Source organism: Natrix helvetica (assembly GCF_964273705.1).
Source record: "Natrix helvetica genome assembly, chromosome: 3".
Classification (NCBI taxonomy): Eukaryota; Metazoa; Chordata; class Lepidosauria; order Squamata; family Natricidae; genus Natrix; species Natrix helvetica.
The window spans coordinates 46304614-46328007 of NC_138549.1; the positions used below are offsets into that span (position 1 = coordinate 46304614).

General features: G+C 42.0%; 2 protein-coding genes across 3 annotated transcripts in view; one reads left to right on the forward strand and one right to left on the reverse strand.

The window, feature by feature from the left end:
* Positions 1-11070: 11070 nt before the first annotated feature.
* On the reverse strand, positions 11071-17738 carry TRAPPC2 (trafficking protein particle complex subunit 2). Its single transcript, XM_081946443.1, has 5 exons — positions 17595-17738; positions 16340-16475; positions 15677-15818; positions 12482-12570; positions 11071-11361 (listed from the first exon to the last, which is right to left on the reverse strand). Exons 2-5 carry the CDS (start codon positions 16469-16471, stop codon positions 11263-11265), a joined length of 462 nt encoding a protein of 153 aa, XP_081802569.1. The 5' UTR covers positions 16472-16475; positions 17595-17738; the 3' UTR covers positions 11071-11262.
* A 110-nt stretch (positions 17739-17848) lies between these two features.
* Positions 17849-23394, forward strand: part of OFD1 (OFD1 centriole and centriolar satellite protein) — a 34962-nt gene continuing 29416 nt past the window's right edge. The window contains exons 1-6 of one of the 2 annotated variants that reach the window (XM_081948445.1): positions 17849-17966; positions 20058-20159; positions 21036-21236; positions 21967-22035; positions 22120-22150; positions 22889-22993. In XM_081948445.1, coding sequence (XP_081804571.1) covers positions 20064-20159; positions 21036-21236; positions 21967-22035; positions 22120-22150; positions 22889-22993 — 502 coding nt within the window. In that variant the 5' untranslated portion in view covers positions 17849-17966; positions 20058-20063. Of the gene's footprint in view, positions 17967-18125; positions 18159-20057; positions 20160-21035; positions 21237-21966; positions 22036-22119; positions 22151-22888; positions 22994-23394 lie in introns of those variants that run through there. The other variant, XM_081948446.1, reaches the window with a different exon arrangement.

Here is a 23394-nt window from a genome sequence, read left to right on the forward strand (position 1 = left end):
CCACCTCCTCTTGAGCCGACTCAGAGGACACCTCGCTGTCGGAGTCTGGTGGCAGCGGCACCGGCACCGGCTGAGCCACAACACTATCCCTCACCGCAGGGCCCTTCCCCCGGGCCTGACGCTCGGGATGCGGTCGGGAGGGAAAACGTCCATGATAGGCCCGCACCAAAGCTGGAGCATGCACAGCCGTCGCATCGGTCCAGGTCCCACCGTCCGAGTCCTCGTCCGCCCAGTCGACCAAATACTGGAACCGACCCTTGAGCCATCTCGAGTCACGGATCCGGGTCACTCTGTGCAATGGCCGTGCGTGCACCTCAGGCGACGACGGCAGGGGCGAAGAGGGACGTCGGAGAGGACAATCCGACCGCTCAGGGATCAGGAGCGAGCGATGGAACACCGGGTGTACTCGCATCGAGCGCGGGAGGGTCAGGCGATAGGCCACCGGATTGATAACGGCCTCCACAGGGAACGGCCCCAGATACCGGTGGTCCAACTTCCTCGTAGGCCGGTGGGACGGAAGATGCCGCGTGGACAACCACACGCGATCACCCACGGCCAATTCCGGCACCGCACGGCGAGACCTGTCCGCCACCCTCTTGTAATCCTCCTTCGCCTGATTCAAGTAGCGGCGCACCATCTGGTGAACCGCCTGAAGCTCAGAGAGGAAATCCTGCGCTGCGGGGACCGGAGAGTCCATGGGGGTGAGAGGGAAAAACGTGGGTGGTACCCAACGTTCGCCATGAAAGGCGTCATCCGTGTGGAGGAGTGCTGCGAGTTGTTGAACGCAAACTCCGCCACGGCGAGGTACTCCGCCCAATTGTTCTGCTGCTGGTTCACGAAGCAGCGCAGATATTGTTCCAGAATCCCAATCACCTTCTCCGTCCCTCCATCGGTTTCGGGATGGTGCGCCGAGGACAGACAAACTTGAACGTCAAGAGCGGCCATCAGCCCTTTCCAGAACTGGGCCGTGAATTGTGTACCACGATCGGAGACGACCCGGTCAGGTAGGCCGTGCAGCCGGAACACGTGCTGGAGGAACATGCGGGCGGTGGCGCGGGCTGTCGGCAATCTCCGGCAGGGGATGAAATGCGCCATCTTGGTGAGCATGTCCACCACCACTAGGACCGTAGTGAAACCAGACGACGGAGGCAGTTCCGTCAAGAAGTCCATGGACACGGCTCCCCAGGGTCTGTCCGGGGTCGGCAATGGCTGTAGCAAACCTGGAGGAGCTCCCGTCGCTGATTTGGCCTGTCGACACTGCACACATGACGTGACGTACGTCTGCACGTCGTGTCGCAGGCGAGGCCACCAAAACGTACGGGAAACCAGGTGCAAAGTTTTGAACAGGCCAAAGTGTCCCGCTGCCGGAGTGTCATGACATTGGGAGAGAACCAATCCACGGAGCGGTCCTGCAGGCACGTAGAGCCGATCCCGATACCTCAAAAGGTCCTCGTCAAAGGTCCACGGGGATGTCGGCCCTACCTCTGCCCGCCGTTGTTCTATCCACTCGTCGTTTCGCTGCGCATTCCGTATCAACGACCGTAAATCCACGGGTTCCTGGATTGCAGCGAAGGACTCGACGGGTAGGACCGTCCGGGGGGGCAGTGAGTCAGCAGGGTCTGAGTACTCCGGCTTTCTAGATAGGGCATCCGCCCTCTGGTTCAAGGCACTGGGGATATACGTGACCTTGAAGTGGAACCGGGCAAAAAACAGAGACCACCGGATCTGGCGCTGATTGAGCTTCCGGGCTGTTGTCAAAAACTCCAGATTCCGATGGTCTGTCCGGACTTCGACCTGATGCCTGGCCCCCTCCAGGTGATGTCGCCAGGCTTCGAACGCCGCCTTGATAGCCAGCAACTCCTTCTCCCAGATGGTATAATTGCGCTCGGAAGGATTGAGTTTCCGAGAGTAATAGGCGCAAGGGAAAAGGGTGCCATCAGGGGCGTGAGCCTGCAATAACACCGCCCCCACCGTGATGTCGGACGCATCCGCCTCGACTACAAAGGGGCGATGGGGATCAGGGTGTTTCAAGATCGGCTCCTTTGTAAAAGCGCGCTTCAAGGCCACAAACGCTTGTTGTTCCGTGGACCCCCAGTGAAACGGCACTTTCTTTTGCAGGAGCCGAGTGAGGGGCGCGGTCAAGAAAGCAAAGCCGGGGATGAAGGACCGGTAGTAGTTGGCAAACCCGAGGAGTCTCTGAACATCTTTCATCCGTCGAGGAGATTGCCAACTTCGTAATGCCTCCACCTTGCCTGGCTCCATCGCAATTCCTTCAGGGGATATACGGTGCCCCAGGAACTCGATGGTGGTCTGCCAGAACTGACACTTCTCCAGCTTGGCAAACAAGCGATGCTTTCGAAGGCGCTGCAAGACCTGACGCAAGTGCTGTTGATGATCCTTCCGAGACGTAGAGTAGATCAAGATGTCGTCCAGGTAGATGACGACAAACTGATCCAAAAGGTCCCGAAAGATATCGTTCATAAAATGTTGGAAGACAGCTGGGGCATTGGTCAACCCGAACGGCATGACCGTATATTCAAAATGTCCGTATCGGGTGCCAAAAGCTGTCTTCCATTCGTCCCCCGCCCTGACTCGAACCAGATTGTAAGCTCCACGTAAGTCCAGTTTTGTAAACACCACGGCCTCCCGGAGCCGCTCCAACAACTCGGGAATCAGAGGCAACGGGTAGCGATTACAGATCGTGATGGCGTTCAAGCGCCGGTAATCGCAACAAAGTCTTAGATCCCCGGTCTTCTTTTTGACGAACAAAACCGGGGCAGACAAGGGCGAAGACGAAGGCCGGATAAAACCCCGGGCCAGGTTCTTGTCAAGGAAGTCCCGCAATGCGGCCAACTCCGGTTCAGACATGGAGTATAGGCGGCCTGTCGGGAGTTTTGCATCAGGTACCAGGTCAATGGGACAGTCGTAAGGCCGGTGCGGTGGCAGTTGATCCGCCTCCTGCTCGCTAAACACGTCCGCGAACTCCGCTAAATCCGGCGGCACTGTCACCTCGGCCGAACTGGGCACCTGAGCCGCGCAAACATGACGGGTATGGTCCACGCATTGCAAGGACGGGAATGAAATGCGGTTCTGCGACCAGTAGATCTGGGGATCGTGCGCCCGCAGCCAAGCCAAGCCCAACACCACGGGGAAATGCAGACCCGAAGCCACGTAAAATTGAATGGCCTCCTCATGCTCCCCGAGGATCAGGCACAAAGGCTGCGTGGCGTTCTTGATGGGTCCAGACAGAAGCACCCGGCCATCAATGGTCTCCACTCGCATCGGAGGGTCTACCGGGCACAGAGGGACGTGATATTTCGTGACAAACGCTGCATCCATAAAATTCGTGGTAGCCCCGGAATCGACCAAGGCATGGGCTGGAATTCCCTGCGGACTACCCGACAAGAAAATGTGCGCTGCAAGAATCAGATGTCGTGGAGGCCCCTCCACCTCTGTTCCGGCCTGTGCCCGACCCGAAGTCTCCCTCAGATTGGGCCCCGCCCGTTTCCCGACACGTTGCTGAGGGGAGGCCGCAGTCCGCACAGCCCCCCTACCCTTTTTGGGGCAAACCAAAGCCAAGTGTCCAAAATCCCCACAGTAGAAACACAACCCCCCTGCACGCCGTCTGTCCATCTCCGTGCGCAACAAGCGGGGTTTGGCGGCACCCAACTCCATGGGCTCCTCCCGTGCAACTGCAGTCTCGTGAGGGACCGGCACCCTACTGGTCTCCTGGGACACGCGGCGAGGCCTCCGCCTCTGCAGCCGGGCGTCTATCCGGAGGCACAAATGAACCAACGCGTCGAACGTTGGAGGCCTGTCCACCCTCACAAGCTCGTCCTGCAGGCCATCTGATAGGCCGTCCTGGAAAGTGTCCATAAGGGCTGGCTCATTCCAAGCAGAGTCCTGACTAAGCAGCCGGAATTCGCTGACATAATCCTGCAAAGAACCACGCCCCTGGTGCAACTCTTTCAGGAGTCTGGTGGCTGTTTCCCCCTTAATGGGATCTTCAAACATCAGCCGGAGATGGTTACAAAAACCCTGAAAATCGTCCAGCAGGGGGCTCGGTTGGGAGAGCAATGGAGTGGCCCACCTCGCTGCTGTGCCTGAGAGCAAGCTGATGATAAATCCCACCTTCGTCCGGTCAGTGGGAAAGTCCTCCGCTCTCAAGCTGATAAACAGCTGGCATTGGCCCAGGAACGCTGCAAACATTGCTTGTTTGCCATCAAACTTGTCTGGTGTAGCCACTGGACATTTCCTCCTTGGCTGGAGGGGGTTTGCAAGCCCCTGGAGCTGAGAGACCTGACCAGCCAGCAAAGCAATCAGTTGAGCCAACTGGGCCATCTCAGCTTGTAGTTGCTCCATTGCAACTTAATGGAGTTTTGTTTGGGGCAGGAATCAATCTGTTCTGACCCCCTCCTCTTGTATACCAAGACACTCCGACACAAAGTCTCTTCAAAGATGTTTATTGACATACAGGTTCCACCTTGGCAGCAATCCAGACTGCCAAGGTCAAGATAGCACTCTGGGCAGCAATCCAGCTACAGCGACACCCCTTGGCAGCAATCCAGCTACCAAGCTCCAGATAATCACCTTAGCAGCCAAGGTCCAGGGAACAGATTGACAGTAATCCAGGTAAAATCTTTAGCAGCAATCCAGCCTGCCAAAGTACGACACAGATCTGAGCTTCTCCAACTCCAATGATCAGTTGATTCCTGCAAAGGGTGTGTCCACAAGCAGTCCCTTTATAGTCTGGAGAGGAGTCTAATGATCAGCAGCTGAGAGCCATTATCTCCGGTAATTGCTCAATTGCTCCTTACGCCGGGTAGCACGTCGGTAACGAGCATCTAATAGCTCACTGCTGTCTGACTCACTGTCCTGTGACTCCTCTCCACTGCTCCAAGGCATGACATCAGGAGCCCCCTTCCTTTGGCTTTCACCACTGCTCCATGCCTCAGGCGCCCCCTGGTGGCCAACCAGCCTCTCTGCGCCCTGCTCAGCGTCGGAACCCTGTCCAGGGTCCCCCACCTCCTCTTGAGCCGACTCAGAGGACACCTCGCTGTCGGAGTCTGGTGGCAGCGGCACCGGCACCGGCTGGGCCACAACACATTTCTATCTTGGTATATATTTGTATAGTTACCATATGCTAGTCCAGTGATGGCTAACCTTTTTGTCGCTGTGTGCAATGTGCGCATGACCCCCCTGCGTACCACCTGCCCCTGCATGCGTGTGAGCCCCGCACATGTGTGTGCACACCCCATGTGCCCCATGCATGACCCCCCCACATGTCCTGTCCTCCCGCGCACACGCAGCAAAGACCCAAAAGCCAGCTGAACGGCAAAAGGCCCGCGTGCATGTGCAGTGGAGCTGAGCTGGGGCAATAGCTTATGAGCCCGCAGAGAAGGCTCTTATGTGCCACCTGTTGCATGCGTGCCATAGATTTGCCATCACAACCCTAGACTATGTATTACTATTCCCCTGCTGTTTAGATACTATTTTAGTAAAAAGCAGAATATGCTCAAGTAAGTACACTGATGTAGTTTTAGGGGACGGCACCATATTATTCAATAAATTTAAGAACAGACTTTAGACAAGTTGCAAACTTGTTCTATTTTTTTTAAAACACACCATCTCATTGTACAGGTAATCCTCGAGTTACGAACGTAAGCCATTCCATTTGTAACCTGAGGATTCATGGGAGTGCATCTCGGTATCTAGAACGGGATCACTCCCTTCTTTTGCCCACATTCACTGATCAAATGCAAGCCTCGTTAAGTGCACATTGGGTCTTTCAGGGTGAGGAAGGACGTGGGGAGTCTAGTAATGGAACAGGCCACCTGTTTTAAGACCACTCAAGGCCTCCCTGACCCACTGAAATACCTGATGCTCCCCACAATTGCTTCCCCCTCATCCCAACTTGCTGTGCTGAGTCACTTACCTTAAGATCTAGCAAGCAAGTCTCCTTCCCAGCCTCTCAGCTGTGTGTCCTTCTGCAGTTCCATTCAGACCTTCACCAGCCCGTTGCAAGCCAGATCCACCCCTCAGAGCCTCCATTTTGGACTGCAATAGGCCAGTGTAGGTCCCACAGAGGCCCAAACAGAGCATCGGAGGGCTGGATCGGCCCCACAGAAGCTCTATCTCAGCTTGCAATGGGCCGGGGGGAGACCCAAACAGAGTGCCGGCGGGGGGCATGTGGCTGAGAGGCTGGAAAGGAAACTGCTGGATCTTCACAAGGTAAGTGACCTGGTGTGGCAGGTTGGTTGGGGGGAAGAAAGCAATTGTGGGGAGCATGAGGCCCGAACGAGCTCCTGAAGGGTGGATCTGCTCCTCAGAAGCTCCATTTTGGCTCTAATGTGCCCTCATGGAGCTCCTCGAAAGCTCATTTTGGCCTGTGGCATTCAGGATGAATGTTGTGGAGCCTCTGCGGTTCGTAAGGGCTAACTAGTGCTGTGGTGCTGCAAGATTGGTAGTTTTGGGACTTGTTTGCAAACAGTAGGGGGCGCTTATCGTGTAACTTCAAACATTTACTAAGGGAACGCTCATAACCCAGGGATTAGCTGTATTCTCTATACTTCTCTATATATAAAGATAAAAAGAACTATCGTCTTATGATGACATCCCAATGAGCAATGTATGTTTTAATATTTGATCTTAAAATCATTTTGATTTGCATAGCTATGACTGAAAATAAGGAATTCTAAATGCAGAAGTTGTCCATATTTAAATCACAGTACAGTAAACAAATCAAAGGTTAATGCTTACATATTCAGAAACTGAAAATGTATTCCAACATTGAGTGGTTTACTGTCAACATATAGGATTTCCTTACGTGTCCATTCTCCTATGTTCCAAATAATGTTGAGATTAGATAGTCATCTTAAAGAGAAGTTCCTTCCTGTATCACTGTAAACGTCTCTGCTTTTCAACTTGCAAAGTATATTAGTATAAGACCCAAATTTAAGTTCATGCTCAGCTATAAAAGCTCAAAATAATCTATCCTATACAACTGGATGGATAAATTTAGCAGAGTAACTGCTTCACAGCTCTAAGTGGTTGCAGAGTCAGCATATTTCTCCCAACAATCTGGGTCCTCATTTTATTGACCTTGGAAGGATAGAAGATTGAATCAACCTTTTTAAAAAATATACAGTATATATAAAGTGTTTTATTTTTTCATTTTCATAACATACAATCACATGTATACTATTACATAGCCAACATTGTATTGTATTATTAAATGTTTACATCAATTTGTCTTACCATCAACTCCGAAAAATGATTATTGTCTCTTCTGCTCTCCATACAACATATTTGTACCCTATCTATCACTTTCTTTTCCCTCTCTCCAGCCCCTCCCTACCTCCTTTCTTCCCTCTGTCACCCTTCTCTACTTCCCCTTCCTCTCTCCTTCTCCTCTCTCCCCTTTCCACTCCTCCTTCCCCCCGCCCTCTCTCCTGTCCCTCTCTTCTTCTCTTACCTCTCTCTTCTACTTCACACGCTTCATTTCATATATTTGGTGTATTTCAGCTTCTGAGCAAGCTCCATTTTATGTTGATGGTATTTATAATTCCTTTCCAGTATACATATTTAACATATATCTTCCTCCTTTTTTTAAAGAGAGAGAACAAAAAAGTATACATATATAGTCATTATACTTTTAAACCCTCCCATCCTGCTCAATTTTGGCTGAGATGTAGACCTGGTTACAATTCCCAGCTATTCTCATTATTATATTTATATAATTATACATCCTTACACGCCCCCACTTTGTAATTCTGTCTTTAAATCTCAATAGTTTCCCATTGTAAGTATATTTCATGTTCCCTCTCCTTTTCCATATCTAGGTTTAGATTACCCTTAATTGTCTATAAATGGCAATCCTTACTGTTCAATGTTCTTTACAATTGCCTTAATCTACTATATAGAATAACAAGCGGTACACATCTCACTTAGTTCATCATCTTAAAAATTCTATATACTGTATGTCCATATTTTATATATTTTAACCCATGCTTAATTGTCCTTCTATTGTCATATTCAATCAATTAGCAACTCAGTTTAATTATCATGTAAAAAAGTGAATCACTACAATCTTCCCATATCAGTTTCATATTTTTCCATATTCCATGTTTTAACCTTTGTTTAATTATCTTTCCATTATCATATTCAGTCAGTTAGCAACTCCATTTTATTGTTATATTTAGGAATAAACCGCTTGTCTTAGCTTTATATTTTCCCGTATAACAATTTCTAGTTGTCTGATTTTTTCCTAATAAGTCTTTTGTCCCATTTCTGTTCCTGCCTTCTTCCTATTCTTTGTTTTGACATGTCCACCGTCTTCAATTTTCCCCAAGCCTCCGTCAAAAATATCTTTTATATTTCCCTTTGTTGGGGCATAACCTCTTATTTCAATTTTCCTTATGCCACTGTCAACCTCCAAAACATCTTTTGTCTGCTTTTTATTCCCTTTTGTTGGGACCGATCCCCCCTTTTCAATTTTCCCTATACCACTGCCAAACCCAATGGAGTTTTTTGTCTGCTTTTTATTTCCCACCATTTCTACCCCTTCATTATCCCTCCCTCCTTCTTCCTTCCCTTCTTCTTTAAATACCTGCTTCTCTGAGTTCAGAATTCTATTTAGGCTTGATTTTAATGATTTATGCATATTTTTTATAAGTTGTTCTTCAAATTCCCACCTTTCCATAATGTCCAGTTCCAAAGTTACAGTTAATTATACAGTTCTTATTTCAGAGTTCTGGTCCACCTTAAATTTAGCTAATTCAACTAATGTGAAAACAAGAGAAGCTGGCGCCATCTTGGTCTTTTGCAGAAAAAAAGAAAAAAACTTTGTATTTTCCCATTTCTTGATTTTGTTATTTTTTCCCTTGCTACTTTCCGCCTCTCATTGGTTATAGTTGCCCAAAATATATTAATTGGAACAAACTTGCATACAGCCAAACTCGGCTATGTTTCTTGTCTCCTGCTTTTCAAAGTTCTGATTTATGGCAGTTGGTTAATTAAAACTTCCTGCACAGACAAGATTGGGTTATCAATTATCAGTGAGAAAATAGTGCTTTTTTCTTGATTTTTTCCCTTGTTGCATTCCACCTCTCATTAATTGGAGTTGCTTAAGATATATTAGTTGGAAGAAATTCAGATGAAGTAAATCACCTCGGAATGTTTGGTTTCTATTTCAAATCCAAAACCAAATTTAGAGTTTGTATTTGAGAGGGTTTGTCACTTTTCTGCTTTCTTCCTGTCAGGATTCTTTCAAACAGATGCTTTGGGGGGGGTGGGGGGGTAGTGTTTCAACCCTCCATTTTCTTTTTCTTTCTTTCCTTTTGCCAAAATCCAGATCTGTCTATTGATATTATTTGTACTCTCAAGATTCTTTGCCTTTTCCAAGTTTTGATTTATGACCGTGGGTTAAATGAATCTTCTTACCGGTCTTTCATCTAGTCCTCACACTCCTGTTCAGTTGCTTTGCCTGGAAGCAAGCTTCTTGTGAATTTGTTTATAAATACAAAATTATTTGGTAAATTGCAATGCATTCAAGCTATATCTTAATAGTTTGACAGTTATTTAATGGGTTCAAAGACTTAATGGACATTGTAGAAAACACTGAACAAAATTATTGTAGCATACCAAACAATGTAACAACTTTTTTATCCTTCAGCAATTAATTTGCTATTACATCATCCAGTCCATTTAGGCAGTGAAATATTCTCTATAGGAAAGCTATGTAAAAGTTAATGGATCTGCATTCCTAAGCACACACATTCATATTTAAATACAAGAGGTGCCAGAGTTTGCCACTTGCAAATTCTGGATGTCATTCCTTTTGAGATAACCTATGCTTGTATGCAGGACCAGCAGACTAAATTCTAATCCTGCCTTGGGCATGAAAGATGACTGGGTAACTTTGGGCTAGTCACTCTCCTTCAGCCCAGTTCACCTCAGGGTTGTGGGAAAATAGGAGGAAGTATTATGTATGTTTGCTGCTCTGAGTTACTTGTAATAAAGATGGAATAAAAAATAATATTTAATGTGCCTAAAGTAGAGCCAAGCAACCTCGTGACCACCTCCTGCTTTACATAAATGTATGCAATTTTATTTGTCTGAAGACATTATTTTACTAATATGTTCAGAGAAAAGAGAAAGTGGTATTCAAAGTCATATATGAAAATACACTCTAGATCAGCAGTCTCCAACCTTTCTACCTCTGGGGATGGGAGGGAATGGTGCAGTGGAGATGATTAGAACCATTAAAATGATTAGAACCAAGCCAGCAACAGCCGCGACAACCAGGGAACTGGTTTGGGGGAATGTCCAACCTACCATTCCTACTGGTTCGGCGAGCAAGTGCCAATTTCCACTACCGGTTCACCCAAACCAGTGCGAACCAGTAGCAACCTACCTCTGGTCTGATGTGAGCAGTGGGCAAGCATGCATGCACATGCAGCTCTATTTGTGCAAGTGCACATGTGCTCCCTGCTTGCACACACTGCATGTACAAATCCTCAACTTACTAATGGAACATTGTGGCGGTCATAAGGCAAGCAGCACATGTCTGACTTGATTTTACAACCTTTATTTAAGGCAGTTATTAAGTGAACTCATTCTTCAATATGGGGCATTTTTGCTGAAAACTGGCAGTATGGGGTTTTGGCAAAAATGTAGTAAATTGTGGTCATGGGATGCAGCAAACAGTCATAAATGAGGCTGATTGTCAAGTGACTGAAATATAGGCATGTTGCTGGAGGGGACAGAACTTCAGAATTGGCCTGTAACTTTGAGGGAGGGGTGTCCGTCCTAACCTTGAATGGTCACTAAATGACCAGTTGTAACTTGAGGACCATCTGTACTAGCTTATCAAACTAAAAGCAGATTAACTTTGTTCATGACTAGAAGTACTTACAGTTTTTCATGCACACCCCAATACTTTTTTCAACTCATAGTTGAATATCTAATTACCTTCATACATTAGCCCTGAACTGAAACTCTTCTACAATAAAAACTTCCCAGAAAATGTGTTCTATGCTATCAAGCATTTTAGTAAATGGTGCTTGAAAATTCCAAGACACATATTAGCATTTATTTTGGCATTTACATATATATACATGTATAGACACACATTTAAAGTTGTCAGCTTTGATAGAGAAATTGCTGGACTTCTGAAGTTTTCTTGCTTTGCAAAAATTAAACACTTTGTTCTTTGTTGCTTCACTCAATAGGTTTTTCATGTCATGTTTCAGGTGGAATAATTCAACTTAAAAGATGCTTCTTCCCAAGAAACTGAACCTTTCTATCAAAAGCGGTGGATCTAATTGGAGAATTAGCTTCATAAAAAGGATTCATTGCAAACTGAAGAAAGAAAGAATATAGTGAGAACAGTTTAAGAATCAATTTGCCTGAAGACCTGTTCTGAACCACTTGGTTTGTGCTAATGTTCTGGAAATGTATAGCAACCTTGCATTAATGATTGATTCTGGTTTTAGATGGAAAAGTAGACAGATAATGCCTTGTTTCTCTTCCAGGAAGACTTATTTCTATTTCTGCAATGAGAACTTTCAAAGAATATTGATCTACATTAACTATCTTATCTATCATATTGATTTAAGTTTCTGGAACAATTTTCATCGAAATGCATTCTATCTCCATTCAGTTCATAGATGTATGCAAAAACTGCTGTTTTGGGAACAGAATATTCCAGAGAATTCTTCAACATTCTCTTCCTACCCTATGATCAGACAAACCTACAGAGGAGGAATAGAACATTATTGAATTCATTAGAACATTCTGTTTCAGAACAGCAGGTTTTGCACAGCTAAAGCAGTAGTTTAACATATTTGTGATGCAAGTATGCTAGACTTTCACTGCCTATCAATGAATAAGCAAAAGTATCAGTAATGTTTTTTTCATAATGCAAAATGGAATTAAATACACAATTTATGTTCTTCAACTTTGGTTGCTATAAATCTGCATACACGGCAAGTGAATAGGTTTAGCCAAATACAGGTAGTCCTCAACTTATGACCACAATTGAGCCCAACATTTCTGTTAAGTGAGACATTTGCTAAGTGAGTTTTGCCCCATTTTACAACCTTAATTATCACAGTTGTTAAGTGAATCACTGCAGTTATTAAGTTAGTAACCTGGTTGTAAAGTGAATCTGGTTTCCCCATTGACTTTGCTTGTCAGGTCGTCACAAAAGGTAATCACATGATCTTGGGACACAGCAACGGTTATAAATATGAACCAGTTGCCAAGCATCTGAATCTTGATCACATGTACATGGAAATGCGGCAAAGGTGGTAACTGTGAAAAACAGTCATATCTCACATTTTTCCGTGTCGTCGTAACTTTCAACAGTCGCTAAATGAACTGTTGTAAGTCGAGAACTACCTGTAGGTTATTTCCTAAACCAAATTCTCACTTAATACACAATTCATTGTATGACAGATAAAATTGATATAGCTTTTACCTTTATATACAGATCATAGACATCGCTAAAGAAGTTTTTGATTCCATCTTCTTGTCTTACATCATGAAGCATTATAAATCTCATATGTAGAAAAAGTTAAGAAAACAAATGTGTTTTTAAGGATTTACTTGCAGTCTGGCTAAAGCTACATGCCACACAATTTAAATCCTATATTAAAAAAGGCAGCAAAATATTTAAAAAACACAACCTTTGGAACAGAATATATTTTCCCAACCAAATATATGTGAAAATTTGAAGTGGACACACACAAATATATTCCAGAGAGAACATCATAAGTCAGTGTTTCTCAAACATAGCAACTTTAAGATGGGTGGACTTCAGGAATTCAACTCCAGGAATTCTGGGAGTTGAAGTCCACCCATCTTAACGTTGCTGAGATTGATAAACTCTGCCATAAGCTATGGCAACTGGGGAAAATGACCCTAAAATTCTTCACTCAGTATCACATTTTAGGCTCAGACTGAGAAGTACACAACCAAGTGTCCAGATGCTAGAACACAGCATCTTTGAAGTTTCTTTGAAATCCAATTCTTAACAAATGAGTGCAGCGTTTCCAATGAGGTTTTCATTTGTTTCAGAAACTGCATTTCTTTATGCAGATGACATTCAAAAAAATTTGTTTAATATCTGTAGGTTATAAAAAACATGTTTTTCAAAAAGTATTCTTTGGTTCATGACCACAAAGCTGACTCTTCTTGCCCAAGATTTTGATAAATGATAAATAATAGAATGGCTATCTGAGATCAAAGTATTTATTGCTGAAAACATACAGGCTGAAAGAAGAAAAAGATGAAAAATAATCAATGAAAAGGTAAGTTTGTAGATCTATTTTGTTGAGCAAGTAGTCTTCGAGATACCACCATAACAACAGCCTTTTGAAGTTATGGCACCCACTGACAACCATAAATGGTTATGACCATTTGGTGCATGCTAGCTGCTTTTTGTTTATAGCTAAAGTTTTTCTTCATCTCAAGGCAAACAAGATGCAGAAAGAACTTTTTGCTTGTTTTCTTTTCCTCCCCTCTTTAGCCTGACAGTAACTTTCAAGATAGGTAACTTACAGATTTTGTCACTTTCTTTCCAGCATGCAGTAAGTTTAGCAAAGTGGTTTCAAGGGATTGAAATTGGAGGGCAGAGACAGAGAATGTATTTTCGGCATCCAATAAGGGAGGTGTGTGTGTGTGTGTGTGTGTGTGTGTGTGTGTGTGTGAAGATCCGGAAGTCTGTCCCTCCCAGCTTGTTTTCCTTTCTTTATTAAGAAATTTACATTTCTGGTTTTGAGAAGCTTATCCTGAAGCTGTCGCCTTTGCATGCAGCAGCTGGCTTCCCCAAAACCTAGGAGAGATTTGCAGTCTACCAATGACCAGGTGATTGGAGCAGAGGCTCAGCCCATAAGCATCAGTCAAGCACAGAGGCTTGCTTGGAAGCCCCTCTGGCATTGGAATACAGCACTAGGTCCTAATCTAATTGGGCTCTTTCCCTTGCTGAGCTGTTTTTTGCTTTGCCAAGATTTTTGTTGCTTCTCTGCCTCCTTTATCGACCCAGCTGGATGGCGGGCCTCCCCACCCATGAGGTACCCTATGCTCACTTAATGACCCATTCATTTGTTTAATGATGGCATCAGGAAAGGTAGGGGATGGGTGTTGTTAAGGAAAGCTCTCTCACTCAACTATTGTCATCACTACAGTCATAAGTTGAAGATTACCTGTATATAGATAGTCCTCTACTTACTTGAGCCCAAAATTTCCTTTCCTAAGCAAGATAGTTGCTAAGTGAGCTTTGCCCCATTTTACAACAGTTCTTACCACAGTTGCTAAGTAAATCATTAATAACACAGCTGTTAAGTGAAGCTTGCTTCCCCCACTGGCTTTGCCAGGTCACAAAATGATCATCTGAACCTGGGCCACTACAAACGTGTCAATAGGTTCAATACATGTCAGTTGCCAAGAGTCCAAAATTTGAGCACATGACCATGGGGATGCTGTAGTGACATTTGAAAACAGTCATGTCACTTTTTTCAGTGCCATTATAACCTCAAATAGTCACTAAACAAATAGTTGTAAGTCTACCTGCATTCTTCCATATATTACAGGTATCAGGAATTTATGGGGAAGTTAGACTAGGTAAGAAATACATAAGAAAATTCAGATCCAGAAAGATGAGTACTAAGTAGAAATTAATGAATATTTAAATACCTAAATACAACATTTGATAGATTTTTCTCTTAATCCCTGTTCCAAATATGACAACATCATGAATCTGCTTTTTATGACAAAATGATCACCCTATCTTAAAAAACTAATACAAAAGCAGGCGACATTACACAATTCTGTTGCGTGTAAGCAGAATGGATACCATCATGCCTGTGCATTTTATAACATCATAATTTGGACATGCTCACACCATACACCGAACTAGAAACTAGCCATCTAAACTTTCACATATGCACAAAGCTACCCCTTGTAGTTAGCTAATTCAATGTGTGATCACTTTTGGGCCAGCTAAAGGAAGTAAGGAGAGTGGAGGCTTACCAGATCTCTGAATAAAGGATATTCCACAGGGCAGGGTGCACTTCCTAGCTTCTGTTAGAGGAAAACATTTAAGGAACCTGGAGTGTGCCCATCCTATCTGATCTGGTGAAATAGATAGAGGCAATCCTGCAAGTAATGTGGATCTATGCCATTAAGGACTTTAAATATTATACTTATTGCTGAATCTCTATATTTTTAATGACCACGAGTCACATTTGTGAGATGGTTTGATAACTACATATTATAAAATGGATGAGAAACCTATAGACTTCTGGATGCAACTTAAATACACCAACTATTTCAGCGACCATGGCAATAGCAATAGCACTTAGACTTATACACTGCTTCACAGTGTTTTATAGCCCTCTTTAAGCGATTTATAGAGTCAGCATATTGCCCCCAACAATCTGGGTCCTCATTTTATTGATCTTGGAAGGATGGAAGGCTGAGTCAACCTTGAGTCGGTGAGACTTGAACTGCCAGCAGAAGTAGCCTGCAGTACTGCATTCTAACCACTGTGTTGCCACCACAGCTCATGGTAAGAAATGTGCAAAATTATTGTTTGTGAACATCTGGAAGGCCATAGACTTTCCATCTCTATTCTGAAATGTTCTTATAGCATTGCAACAAAAAAGGATATGACCTGCAGTGACGAAGGCAGAAACAAACCATTCATTAAATTTATCCACAGTCTTCAAGTACATATTATTTGTTAACCACATGTTTTCATCTACTAGGTCAAGAGCAGCGTGAGCTATGAACTGATTCAAGTGGCGATGGTCATCCTGAGAGGAAAAATAAAGCTCAACTCTAAATACCGAAAACAAAAAGTATAAAATAACTTAAGATATTTTTCATGAATAACATACAATATTAAGCTACTTGCTTAAACAATGTAAAATATGTACTATAATATACAACTATGAACAGAATAAATTCAGACTAATGCAATATTAGATACTTGTATGTAGTTTAGAAAATTTATTTTGTTGCAGTTTTTAGGAGAAAAAAAGGTGTTTCCAAACATTTATTCATACTGAAATATATCCTTTTATACTAAATCATAGTTAAGGCATAAAAGTTGGTCCAATTTATATGGTAGACAGAAAGACAGAAATCAAATAAATGGATGTTCATCAGGATACTTAATCCAGGTGAGGAGGCTGCAGACTTGAATATATAAAATAATTTTCAATAGCAATAAAAAATCTATTAAGTTCCAAAATCAAATTAACAAAGAACCTGAGTGATTAAGTGACAGAATGATTTGATACTATATATTGTGCTTTTGAACAAGATTTCATACCTTAGATTCTACTTTACCAGCTGGTAGAAATTCCATTTCAAATACAGGATTATCATGGTGACCTACAATTACAAAATAGTAGCTTCCCGACATAATGAAAATATGGCCTCTTCTAAAAGAGAACAGAATCATGCAGCTAGAAAAGAAGTAGTTTGTAGAAAAAAAATATTGTGACATATATTAAATGTTAAAGCATTTATAGCAGTCTTGATTAGTGAAGATAATGAATCCTATGAAGTTCTTGCTATTTGATACTATTTGAAGTTGTATTTATACATAAAGTATTATAATTGGCTCCACCTCAATGGGAATGAAATTTTAAAATATATATTTTTATTAACGAATTATAGTAAAGGTTGGAAAGAAAATGCTTAAAATTTAAATTTACTGTTAAAGTCACAAAGTATAATTTTGTTTGAGTAGCATGCAAAGTTCTTTCCCAACCTGTTATCTGAGATTTGTATCATAAATTTCAGTTCACATTTATTGAAATATCAGTTCTAATATTGTATTAGAATTTATTGTATTCCAATAAATGTCAACTCTACTGTTCCAGTCAATACAAGTTATGAAATACATTCGTACATTATGAAAAATAACCCTTTTTTATCTTGTCAGTTGAAAATTTCTCACAATTATTTATGTAAATAATATTTTTAAAAAGATATTACTGGGGGATGGGATGCATAATATCCTCACTTTTTCATCTGGCTATAACTATGCTTAATTTTAAAAAAAAAAAACCCAGTATATTCGATCAGAATAAAGCTTTCTATTTCTTTAAATAAACTCAACAAAGTTTCAGATAATTATACTATGGTATTTATTTGTTCATTTATGGAGATAATCTGTTCCTTGAGCACCTGATATATGGCTTAAATATAAGGAAAGATAATAGAAGTCACAGATTAGAAAATATATTCCAGATGATCATAATAAAATGTTACATAGATGCTACCCAGATGATGCTAATTCCAAATTCAACAGCCCTCCAGGGGCGGGGCAGATAACATGAAACATCTGAATTCTACACCAGAGATTCCATTCTGACTTTCAAGTAGAGATTTTCCAGGGTTAGAAACAGCCTTATATTTCACCTATTCCCTGTTGAAAATTTCTACTTTTATAGTGCACTGCTGCTGTTTATCTTTCCCTATTAAAAATAAAAACCAAAATATTATAAATATCATCTATCCACTTTTAGAGAATCCGTGAAAAAAAAAGGAAAGGAAAGGGGGGAAAAAATCCAGCTCACCTGAGGCCGTTCAGCTTCCGGGTTTCAAAGAGGGCGGAAAAGAATCAAATCCTTCCTCCGCAGGACACTCGGCGCTGTTTGATGTCGTCAGAAGGCCGCCCCTTTTCTTTTTTTTTTTCTTTTTAAAGCGCGAATTAGAAAATAGTCCCGCGCGTTCTCGTGAGAATTCTGGGATAGCAACGCGTCTGATCGTTGATGGTAGCAATAGCAACAAGGGCGGGATTGGGAGAGGCGGTTCAGGGCGGATCGTCATTGAACGCGATTCCTTCGGGGGTGGGGCGTCAGGCGATCCTTTGCCTGTTTGGTTGTTGTTTTTTGGGGTGGATCGTTAGTGGAACTGCGGTTTTCTTCTCTGCAGCGGTGTCGAGTTTGGTGCGTTGTGTCTGTCTGTTCTTAGCGCAAGTTTTCACCTCCCCCGTTTCTCCGATCCCCAGGGTGTCCAAAATGAACCCTGAAGCGAGCCAGGCTGTGGAGGGAGATGGGTGGAAAGTAGCCTAGAAAGTGTGATGTCTGTGAGACGGAAGTGGAGCAGATATTCTGGAGGAAGGATTTGTTTTAACTGGGGTGAACTTGTTGCTTTGTTCTTTGCAGAACAATGGGTGGAATTGTTGCTTTGGGTATTGTTACTTAAATATTAGAGTCTGAAGCTTTCTATCACAGTAATTAAAATTGCCATTGCTGGTTTCTTTTATTTGTAAATAAAATCCAAACTTTTATATGATACAAAATGGAAAAGTAACAAATGAGAGAAAAGCTTTGTAAGGACACAAAACAGGAGTATACATCTAGCAAGTAAATAAAATACATAAGGAGGGCTTAGGGCATTAGATTTTGGCAACCTTTAATGATAGCTGGACTTCACTTTACTTTCTGAACCTGGTCTGCAGATGTGCTGGATCTCACTATGTAATATTCATCTATCGCTAGTAGCCAACACTGAAAGCTATGGGTATTAAAATACAGCACATCTGGAGAGCAAGTTGAACAAGGCTAAAAAGATAAGTAGCGACTGATTTTAAAAAATCTATTGTTTACCATTACAATTGAAAATCAGTTTGATCTAAAGCAGGGATGTCAAACTCGATGTCATTGAGGGCTGCATCAGGGTTGTGGCAAAATAGGGATAGGATTTAGTAGCTGATATGACTGCAGTGTTAGAAGATCTTTTTTTGAACTGTCCTTTGCCTTTTTACTATTATGGCAGTGGCCCCTAACCTTTGGGTGCTGGGGATCCGTTTCTTGGAGAAGAATGTTTTTTCCACAGATGGGAGGAAGTGATTTCACACTGCCTGGATCCCTCCTGTGGGCTTCGCTTGCTTGCACGGACCGGTTCCTGTTGGGCCACAGACCGGTGCCAGTCCATGGCCCAGAGTTTGGGACTATGTGTTGTAGCATAGCATTCTTTTTTTCATATTCTCCTTATGAGAGAGAGATGTGTTGTTAATTGTACTTCTCCAAGGCTTTCTTGTACAGATGTTAACAGAATTGGTGAAATACAATTTCTGTAAGGAGACCTGTAGTGCAGAAACTCAGACAAGTTCAAGTGTTTGACCCCGGTGGCTGGGCGGGTGTGGCCAGGTTGGGCGTGACAGCTCAATATCACTTGTTTTGGGGGCACCCCTCCCAGGCTCCGTTTTTCTGCTGTGATGGCCTACAGCACTCTGCCAATGAAAATGGAACTCGGGAGTGTCGCCTGTGGCCCTCCTGAGCGCCGCGTGTGGCCTTTCCAAGCTCCATTTTCACTGGCAAAGCGCTGCAGGAACCCATTACAGCCGAAAATGGAGCTCAGCCGGGCATGGCCTTCCTGAGCTCTGTTTTCACTGGCAGAGGCACTGTGAGCTGGTCCTTTGCTGTTTCCAGGGCGGCCCCGCAGGCCAGATCTAAGCATACTGTGGGCTGGATGCAGCCTGCTGGCCTTGAGTTTGACACTACTGGTCTAGAGGTTAAGGCACCAGGATGTAAACCAGGAGACTGTGAGTCCAACGTTAGCCATGAAAGCCAGCTGGCTGAATTTGGACCAGTCACTCACTCTCAGCCCAACCTACCTCGTAGGATTGTTGTGGGTAAAATAGAGGAGGAAGATGTGAAGAGTTGATTATCGCTATTCTTATTTATGATCTTAACTTCCCCAAATGAATCTGTACCATTATTTATGTAGTTCAGTTATTAAAACTATTTCTTTATGTATCTAAGTCTTTGTGCATTTGACAAACTGAATTCTTGTCTATAAAAGCTTAAGTTGTACTAAAGAAAGTTGTAGTAAATGAGTGAAATATTATAACATTTTTTGTTGTTTTGCTGCACATTACTCATTTTTCCAAACATTTAATTTTTAAAATGTTGCAATGTAGATTTCAGCATGTGGGGCTTAGTATTTTAATGGAGTCTATTTATATTGCCAGATATGTTACTGAAAAATTGGATTATGGATATAAAAATATTACATTTTTTTCATGTTTTCAGATTCTGATGTCTTCATTTGAATTTAAAGCTCTGTCACAAGATGACCTCCGAAAACAATTATACCAGACATTTAAAAAGCGAGGCGTTTTGGACACACTTAAGGTCTTTGATTTAAAATAGATTAAAATTAGGATGATTTGTTTAAATTGCAGTAGCTTACACTTTAAATGATGCTGGGTACACTAAAATATTTTGTATATTGGTAACGATAGTGATAAAATATGTGACACCTTACAAATATGCAGTTTGTGATGTATTATTGATTCACACTTCTATTAGAAAGATGCCTTTACCAGTTGCATTCACTTCTTTCTGGTGCATTTTTGGGGAAGAAAAACCTGTAATCCAAGATTCATACAGTAATTTAAATTCAGAGATATTAAATGTGGTTCCCTTTTTAGCTACTTTCATATGAATTATTAAATTTTAAATTCCTGCCATTTTAAAATGTGCAAGCTTGTATACACCTAACATAGATTTAACCCTAATACACAAATTAAGACATCCTTGCTGTGGAAATCAAAGCATTCCAGCACTGCCCATATGTATGACGTGACTACCAATGTTTCTCATTAAAGTCTTGCTCTGCTCAAATTATAGTTTGGCTGCCAAAAGATTGCCCACTCCTAATCTTTAAAATTAGAGTACATTTTCATTTTATTCAAGGGAGCTTTTCAAATATTCTCAATGCAGTTCTGATCAAAACATTAATTAGGAGTGTATAAAATGACATTCATAACATTTAATTAGTGATATCCACCTTGTGCTTCTCTAAACTCATTCCAAAGTATATCCTCAAACCATAGCTTTCTCCTTAATGTAAATTATTACAAAACCAATACCCAACATTAGGCATAATATAGCACATAACTCAGTTTCACCTTTCCAGATTTAAAACTTCACTAGTTATAATGTATATACCCTGCTTTAAGGGAAATTTAAAACAACAGTAATGAATTTTTGTTGTTGTTGTTTCAGATGCAACTCCGTAAGCAGCTCATACATGAATTAATGAATCCAGTTTTATGTAGAGACATTTTCCCAAAGGCTACTTCTAGTGAATGCAGTTCATTGACCATTGTTGCATGTAATAGTTTGGTGGCAGATCATTTGCGGAGATGTGGCTATGAATATTCACTGTCTGTTTTTTATCCTGAAAGTGGATTAGAAAACGATAAAGTAAGTACTTTCTTCTTCGAAAGTGGAGAGATATTTCCTGAGCATGTTTCTGCCAATCAAGTTGCAATCTTGTTGTTATATCCTGACTTTCATGTTACTGAAACCAAAACAGGAGCTGAGTAGGTTTTTTCTGTTTTTTGTTTCAGGGTGCCTTCTTAATTTAGAACTGGTACCCAAAATTATATTTTAATCTATTACAAGAATTTCTCAACAAGGCAATTTGCTTAACTATGGTTCAAATTAATGACAGTCTTGGAAAGGGAAGTTTATGGCCTGCAAAACACTCTCAACGATCGCAAAATATTGCACCATCCCTCATGTGATCATGATCTGAGTGTTTGGCAACTTGTCTGTACTTATGACCAGTTGCCAAGCATCCTACAGTCATGTGATCTCTGTTTGCAATCTTCTTTGCCAGCTTTCCCAGAAAGCCAGTGGGGAAGCTGGCAGAGAAGGTTGCAAGCTGCTGCCATCTGCTGTGGGCTTCTCATATTTGGGGGTTAGTTGAAAAAACTCCCTGCCAAAGGATTTCAGCTCTCTGCCTGATAGCCAAAGGGAATTGTAGATGGAGGCATTTTGTTGGCTATAGAAAAGGAGAAAATATTGACATATTTTGAAGTACTGTCTTTTCCCATTTCCAATATCATGATATTTTATTTTATTGTTCTCAGCTATGTAGAATTTAAAATATGTAGATGATGGTTAAGAACATACTTTTCTTTTTCCGTAGGAGCTTAGTATACAAGATCTGCTCCAGCTAATTCGGATCAGTCCAACAAGTGACCTTTATAAAATGCTGGTAAAAGAATATTACTTCAACAAAATTTATGTATTCAGCTCCTGGTAATGAACATTGTTTTGAATAATGGATTTCTGTTTACAGATTTCAGATTTAACAAAAACCAGCACGAAAGGTATGACTTTCAATTTATTTGTTTTAAACTGTTCAGTGATATGTACACATCATTATAAGCTACTCAAATATGTTGAGGAAATGGATGTCATAAAAACCTCCTAACTAAAATGTTAAAAATGCTAACCTTGTCCATTACAGAGATCTTATTCCTGCTTACTGTGCAGATTCAACTTAAAGAAACATTATCCACAACTACAGAAACTGTCTTCAGTCTCTGCTTTAAAACAAACCTTCTATTTTAGTATAAAATTGAAGCAGAAGGATGATTAGCATTCATTATATGTAAAAACAAAAACTGCCATTAGAGAAGGAATTTGTAAAATGTCATTTTTGGTTTAGTATAATGTTTTGAGGAAATGAATTGGGTAAAATAGGGATAGAATTTGGTAACTGATATGACTGCAGTGGTAGAAGATCTTTTTTTTTTTTTTTTTGCTTTAAATTCCATGAACTGTCCTTTGCCTTTTTACTGTTATAGTAGTGGCCCCCAACCTTTTGGGTGCTGGGGATCCGTTCCTTGGAGAGTGTTTTTTCCACAGATGGGGGTGGTGGTGGTGGTTTCACACAGTCTGGATCCCACCTGTGGGCTTCGCTTGCTTGCACAGACCAGTTCCTATTGGGCTACAGACCGGTGCCAGTCTGCGGCCCAGAGTTTGGGACTCTGTTATAGCATATCATTCTTTTCTGATAGTCTCCTTATGAGAGATAGATGTGTTATTAATTGTACTTCTCCAAGGCTTTCTTATACAGATATTAACAGAATTGGTGGAATACAATTTCTGTAAGGAGACCTGTAGTGCAGAAACTCAGACAAGTTCAGCACTTTACAAAGAATCTCTTGGTAAGTTTAGTACTATAATTAACTTATCCTCAGGCAACTCAGCAAATTATCTATGTTGCTTCAGTGGATGTGTGTATATTCTTTAGCAGGATTTTAGATGAGGGCCAAAACCTCTTAGGCATTTTAGTATTGAAACGTGTACAGGTACCTCTCAGTCCTCAATTGCATTTGCCTTATTTTTGTTAAAACATGGATATATTACAGTTTGTAAATGGAGGTTATGTTCCAATAGAAGAGAATATCTGTAGCTCAGGATTGAACTGTGTAATCCTTGATACTCTTTGAACTTGGTGGTTTGCTTGCAGACATTTCATTATTAACCAGGTAACATCAGTGCTAGCGAGTATTTAGTTTGCTCCATACAGTAGCTTGCAAGTTATTGTATATAAACAAGGAGCAAA